Source organism: Nomia melanderi, chromosome 5 (genome assembly GCF_051020985.1).
Source record: "Nomia melanderi isolate GNS246 chromosome 5, iyNomMela1, whole genome shotgun sequence".
Taxonomy (NCBI): Eukaryota; Metazoa; Arthropoda; class Insecta; order Hymenoptera; family Halictidae; genus Nomia; species Nomia melanderi.
In genome coordinates this window covers 8,016,172-8,022,760 of record NC_135003.1, presented here as the reverse complement: position 1 = coordinate 8,022,760, position 6,589 = coordinate 8,016,172, and the positions used below count along the sequence as shown (strand labels likewise).

Below are 6,589 nucleotides of genomic sequence, written 5' to 3'. Positions count from 1 at the left end.
GCGCCATAACTTCACAGAAACAGAAGCGGTGGAGATGCTGAAGAAAGGAGTGAGGGGGCGGAGGAGGAGATCGAGACACGAAAAAAGACGAAGTCAAACGTTCTATGGAAGTTGAGACGCGAGAGAACATTATTTCTTCTGGGAAATATTACGGGATCGAGAGATTTAATATTGCCCTGTTTCCGACTGTCTAGTTGAAAACGGAAATTCAATGAGGACAGCATCATTGATCTTGTGCTTTTTTTTCTGTTACAAGTAATGCTCATGGACAAATTAAAAATATAAACATAAACTACAATACGTCTTTTTAATGCACATCCGGTTGTCACATCATTCACCGAACGACTAATTTGTTATTCACAACGGATCTTAAATAATTTTTGCAATTTAAGTTTGGTCTTTTGACAAGAAAATTCAAATTTACATACTGGCAATTAGTTCACGTCTATTTTCAAGGTATATTGCACACATAAAGACCAGTAAAATATAACACGGATCTATAGGTATATGCATTTTTAATCTTCAATGGAAATAATATTATTTAACATATTTACGACTACAATATTTCGTAAATTTCAATGCGTCCTCTGTTCGATATATTAAAAAAAGCGAACGCTACAAATGAAGTTCGTTGATTTTCCGAACGTTACGTCACGCATTATGACTTTAAATATCATCGCGCATAAGGTCGATTCGCCTTTTTTTGACGCGAAATACGATATCGCGGTCGCAAATACGTGACGGCAGTAGCGTGGTTGTTGAAAAAAATTCATCGATGATATTTGTATAATAAAGCCAATAATAAAAGAGGAGCTTCGACTGGTTTCATCCGCGATGCGATAAAATTGACGTTTAACCGTTATAAGAACAACAAGACGTAACAACATTCTAATAATCGAAGTGTTCCAATTGCGCCGCTCTATCGTTGACATCCGGGGAGCCAGAAAAGTATTATAAATTCAAATTTAAACGACAATTGACATGCCAGCGTACGCGTCTTGGATGGTGTTCAAGTTACATTCCGGCGCGATGTATTTCCCAATCTAATTATCGCTTCACGCAGGTATGTGGTCTATGTACTCCGCCGCGTGGATATTGTCATAATTCGTTGTAATTACCTAGTAACATAGCTACTTCATCGATCGCTTTATCGCGCAGAAGTCGCGCTATCAAGCGAAACAGCCGTAATTTTCTAACCGCGCGGAACGTTTGAATTTCAACGCGGCTGATATTCAAGTTTTTTAATGACCATGCCAGGCGAGTGCAACAGCCACGATGCGTAACTTTTAAACCGTGCAGACGTACGCGGTGAATGCATAATTATTTCCGGGATTTTATATAAATACTGCTTCTCCTTTTTCCTTTTTTGTTCTCCGGTTTTTTTGTCCTTCTCGCAATGATTATTGTGAAAGTAATTTGTAATAGTCACGCCGGGGATATTTTTCTCGTACATAACGCGCGGCCCGATTGCGATAAAAACCGAATTCCGACGAAGTCACTTTTGAAACGTTATTTATGATACAAGCCGTTTCCAAAAGATCGTAATGCGGATCGTCTCGAGGATCCCGCGATCGATAAAAATACTTTGCGAGGATTTTTTGGCGATGTTAGGAAACAAAACGCTCTATTCAACTGGCAACCGATCATTTCGTTACGAACACCTTGTACTTGCAGAATTAATTTCTTCCTTTTGGAATAAATGGTTGTAATACATAAGATAATAAAATAATGTGAAACAAATGAATAATTAAATAAAATTAAATTACATTAAACAGTTTCATCCACAACAAAATTTTTCAAAATATAAATAAATGCACATCCTAATTAAAAATAATATTACGAATCCAAATACTCGCGTAAAATAGATCCGGAAACAAACTGGTATCTTAACCCCTAAACCATTCGACTTTTTCATCATGAACACCCGACATTAACATGGTCAAAGTTGAACGAATACAACTGGGAACAATATATTTACTTTACAACATATATAAACACGATCCAACCAACGAAACGACAGATATCGCGCTGCAATCAAATGGAAGTGTCCATACAGCTAGCAGACGTTCAAAAAATGGCCGAACGGGGTGCGCGCGTAAGCGCGGAACATTCGAAGTTAACTAACAAGTCCTCCCCGGTTAACGGGTTAAAATAACAAGGAAGTCGGAGGAGATCAGCCGCTCGGAACGTTTAGTATCCGGTGACTTAATGCGCGACAAAGTCGAGGTGCGGTCGAGGCGATAATTAAAACGCTTTTACAAAATTGTAGGCAAACAGCGCTTAAGTGGCTGTCATTCGTTATCCCGTGGGCTGTGGCAAGTCGGTAAGTCGCTGAGCGAGCAATCAATCACCCGACATTCCCTTCCCCACCGGCCCATTACATTTCTATTTTGAAAGCTGCTTATTAAGCGAGGCCGGCCGGAGAGACAGACAGGTTTCACGGTATAAAATATCGGGTTGCTGTGGTGGCAGGGACGGTTCCATGTCGAGGTAGCTATGGGTAGGCGAGCGTGGCGGGGTGGAGAGGAGCGCGCGGAGAGCCACGGCGGCGGGAGGAACATGGGAAGAGGGGAGCGTGAGGGGGCTGACGGGTAAAGAGAGGGGCGAAGGGATGGTATGGTCGTGACGGGACGAGGGGGGCGGGGAGGGGATGGACGGCTGTAAAAGCGGTGAAATATCAAAGCCGGGATGGGAGCTGTCATCGTCGGGCCAACATCATGGGTGGCGTGTTGAATTAGAATGCCTTCCCACACCCCACACACAGGGCCAAACCCCACCGCAATTCTCCCACCATAATCCTCCGGACCAGAAATGGTGGGGATGACAGGAGAGGACAGGTTATACACCCCAGCACATCGGGCAGGGAGGGGAGCGAAGAAAGATAAAGAGAGAGGAGGATAGAGTACAGGATGGAGCAAGAAAGAAGGAGCGAGTGTGTACGCTGTGTCGCCAGGCGGCGTTGCGGTCGCATTCCACTCCGTGCACCGAACAGCTCCACCGAGAGCTACCACTATTTTCCTGGATTTCGCTCGGTGTACGTCGTTTGCGTTTAATCGGCCCGCGACACGGAAGGATCGATCGGCTAGTATTCGCAAACACATATCGAGACCGCGCGCACCCCGTAAACGTTACAAGCACTCAACACGAAAACGGTTCGCAACCATTCCACCACCGCCTTATTTTTTTTTGTTTCGTTTGTGATCTGTGAGGATATACATCTGTGGTTTCGTGCAGTGATTGGCTCAATAAGTGCGTAACCAAATGGTTGTCCTCGAGGAAGGCGGTATGCTGACTACTGGACATAATCAGTATCTACAACCGGATTACCTTTCTCCGCTTCCAACCACGGTTAGTATACGTTGCGAGAGATTTTTATTTCAATCGGATTAACTTTGTTGTGGAAACCCACCACCGCAATTCCTATGAAAGTTCCACAGTTCGAATAAGTTCATTCGATTAGACAATATGAATTCGTTAAGAAACTCGAATGCAACTGAAAACTCGAGCCGCGACGTTTAAATCGAATTCTTTGCCGCCCTCGAACGGCGCGCGCTCTCCGACGGGTTGCTGTACGCTCGCACGCGTTTTCGTAAAAGTGACCGAACGCGGTCGTTTCAAATATTTCGAATGATCGATCCTCAGTTTCTTCCTTCGTAACAAGTTTCTCAATTTCATTTTACAGTTGGATGCGAAGAAAAGTCCCCTAGCTTTACTGGCCCAAACATGCAGCCAAATCGGCGCGGATTCTCCGACGAAGCCGTTGATTTCCCCGCTGGACAAAACTCCGAAAGGGATGAGCGCCGGAACGAACGCGAAATCGCCGCCGGCTGCGAAATTGGAACGGAACACTCGCAGCAGCCCGTCGGACGGGAAGTCGTTGGCATTCAAGCCGTATGAGACGAACGTCGTGTCGAAAAAGTCTAGCGACGAGGGTAGGCCAACATCGAAGGCCAGTGTGCACAGTGTCAGTGGTCAAGACAGTGCGAGTGCAAGTGATAACGGCCACTCCGAAAAGAAATCGTCCGGCAACCGTACGCCCGTCGGACGGAAGTCCGCGTCGCCCGCTAGCCAAGCGACAGCTACCAGCACCAGCACACCGTCGGCGGATAGAAAGACGCCTGCAGAACGTGAGAAGACCGACGGATCACCGCGCAACAGCAACAGCGGGACCAGTCCGATCATCAGATCTGGAATGGAAATCTTATCCGGTGCACATGCGAAGGATTCCAATTTGGGCGCTTACAAGCCGGGTCTTCCAGGATTCTCCGGAAACCCCCTATGTTGCCCACCCGGTTTAGCTGAGAACCCAGCGTTCAGACCGCCGTTCGCCGGCGCATCGCCTTTCTCGCATCATCATGCAGCCGCGGCGGCACTCTTGGGCTACCCGTCCACCACGCCGACGGGTGGAAACCCATACTTGAGCTATGCTCGCGTGAAGACACCCGCCGGCGGAGAGGCATTAGTACCAGTTTGCAAAGACCCTTACTGCACCGGTTGCCAATATAGTATGCACAGCGCACAGTTGATGATGGGTACCGGCACTTGCCCTAGTGGATGCACACAGTGCGATCATCAAAAATACGGACTGGCAATGGCGTTATCGTCATTGGGACCAATGGCGCCACCCTCCCTCTCGTATCCGTCGACGTTGACGGGTGGCAGGCCGTACGTTTGTAACTGGATCGCCGGGGATTCCTACTGCGGAAAGAGATTCACCACCTCCGAAGAGCTCTTACAACATCTTCGCAGTCACACCAGCTTGACCGGCGGCGACCACGCATCGTCGGCAGCGCTCCTCAGCAACCCGCACCCGCACCCGTTGCTATCGCCGTCGGCAGCGCTCCATCGTGCCAGCGGCGGGTCGTACCCGACGCCATCCCTGAGTCCTCTCAGCGCCAGATACCACCCGTACGGGAAGCCGCCGACGGGACCTTTGCCAGCGTCGCTGGCCGCGTCGCCTTACAGCGCTTTCAACGCGTTGGGACCGTACTACTCGCCGTACGCGATCTACGGTCAGCGAATTGGAGCCGCTGTACACCCGTGAAGAGGGTGAACGAATCAGTGTTTGATACGAACAGTGTACAGTCCATGAATAGTGTAAAATAGAAGATCCCCTTTTACTCGTCGCCCGAGAACTTTTGACAGACTGTTGTGTAAATAATGAGAAACGTGTATAATATAAATTTATTTAAAGAAGTCTATATATATATAAATATATATAAATATATATATATATACATATGTGTGTATAAATTCAGAATTACGATTAAAGTTTCTAAAGATATATCGACAGTTTGTTTCATCGCGAGACTCATTCTTTGCAGAAATCCTATTATCGAACGTATCTCACAACAATTTGATTATTGCTCTAGGGAAGAACATGTACGCCAACGAGTAACCGGGATGAAGAAACTTTTTTGATAGTTTCGGGATACTTTCACTATTATTGGTGCGAAATGTTTTTCACGTGACGAAATCGAATCGTTTTGTGGATCATTGATGAGACGGGAGAGCGAATAGACGATCCGTAATTGGAAAATTCGCCTGTGCTCCTCGGTTTACGCGCACTGTATATTTTACCGATTTGTGTTTGAAAGTGACGCGCTCGCTCTCTCGATAACGGTACGTTCGCGTAGGCGCGTGTGTGACATCTCTACGCCTATGCCGACGCGTTCGGTCGCGCGGGCCCGACGGTCGTGCATGTTCTATGTCCATGATATAACTGTGATATTACGATATTTTTTCGAAGGATCGATAAGAGATAATATTAACAATGGTATCTAAACTGTCTCTACCGCAAAATATAACATCTAACTTATTTGCATTATTTGTATATGAGAAGAGAAATATATTATATAAATATATATATATGAAAGCTGTTCGAACGGAAACAAAAAGTGTGCTGATCATTTCACGGATTTTCCGGATCACTATTATTGTAAAGAAAACGAAAACTTATCCGACGACTTCAAAATTTCATCCAGGTACGCGTCAGATTATAATTGTCTACCGTGTAAAGTATTCCGTTGGAAGGCACCGTAATGTATGATACATATTATTTGCACTGTAAATATCTCTTGTAAATATCGTTGAGTTTCCATACCGCTTTAATAAAAACAATGTTTGTGGAATCATTAAATTGGTGTCTTTACTAATATTCTCCTGTTTATCTTAAATGACGTGAAACTCGTCTTCCGAATTGGTTTTTCCTGGTTTTATTCTACAATAAAATTTAGCGTCTTCGCTATTATTTGGTAACAGAGTGTTTTCAATTAGTTCGCTTGGTTGATTTTCTAAAAATTGGACTGAATTTTTTACTATTCGACATTTTTAACAGGCCAAATAATAACTCGTTCGAATCCTTATAACATCGAATCAGATTTTAAACTAACTATAAAAAAGATATTATTTTGGTCATTTCGACTGAAATTGAATTGATTCGAAACACTGATTTTTTTTCATTTCGACTCTACAGTGTCTACGGATGTCTATTTATTGAAACAACATAGTAATTACAAACTTACCACTATCTGCCAAATGAAAACACATTTTTTCGTAAGAATAGGTGTAAAAAAAGATACATGGAATC

The 6,589-nt window shown here is 44.7% G+C and overlaps 1 protein-coding gene across 1 annotated transcript; it reads left to right on the top strand.

Annotated features, from left to right (window-relative positions):
• Positions 1 to 2,684: 2,684 nt before the first annotated feature.
• On the top strand, positions 2,685 to 6,139 carry noc (zinc finger protein no ocelli). Its single transcript, XM_031985738.2, has 2 exons — positions 2,685 to 3,348; positions 3,683 to 6,139. The coding sequence occupies exons 1-2, from the start codon at positions 3,262 to 3,264 to the stop codon at positions 5,042 to 5,044; spliced, it is 1,449 nt and encodes a 482-aa protein (XP_031841598.1). The 5' UTR covers positions 2,685 to 3,261; the 3' UTR covers positions 5,045 to 6,139.
• Positions 6,140 to 6,589: the final 450 nt, after the last annotated feature.

Excerpts from the sequence above, each read along its gene's own strand:
- noc (XM_031985738.2), top strand. The coding sequence starts at position 3,262 with ATGGTTGTCCTCGAGGAAGGCGGTATGCTGACTACTGGACATAATCAG. Across the intron at positions 3,349-3,682 it reads TTTCTCCGCTTCCAACCACG|TTGGATGCGAAGAAAAGTCC; the intron begins GTTAGTATACGT and ends TTCATTTTACAG.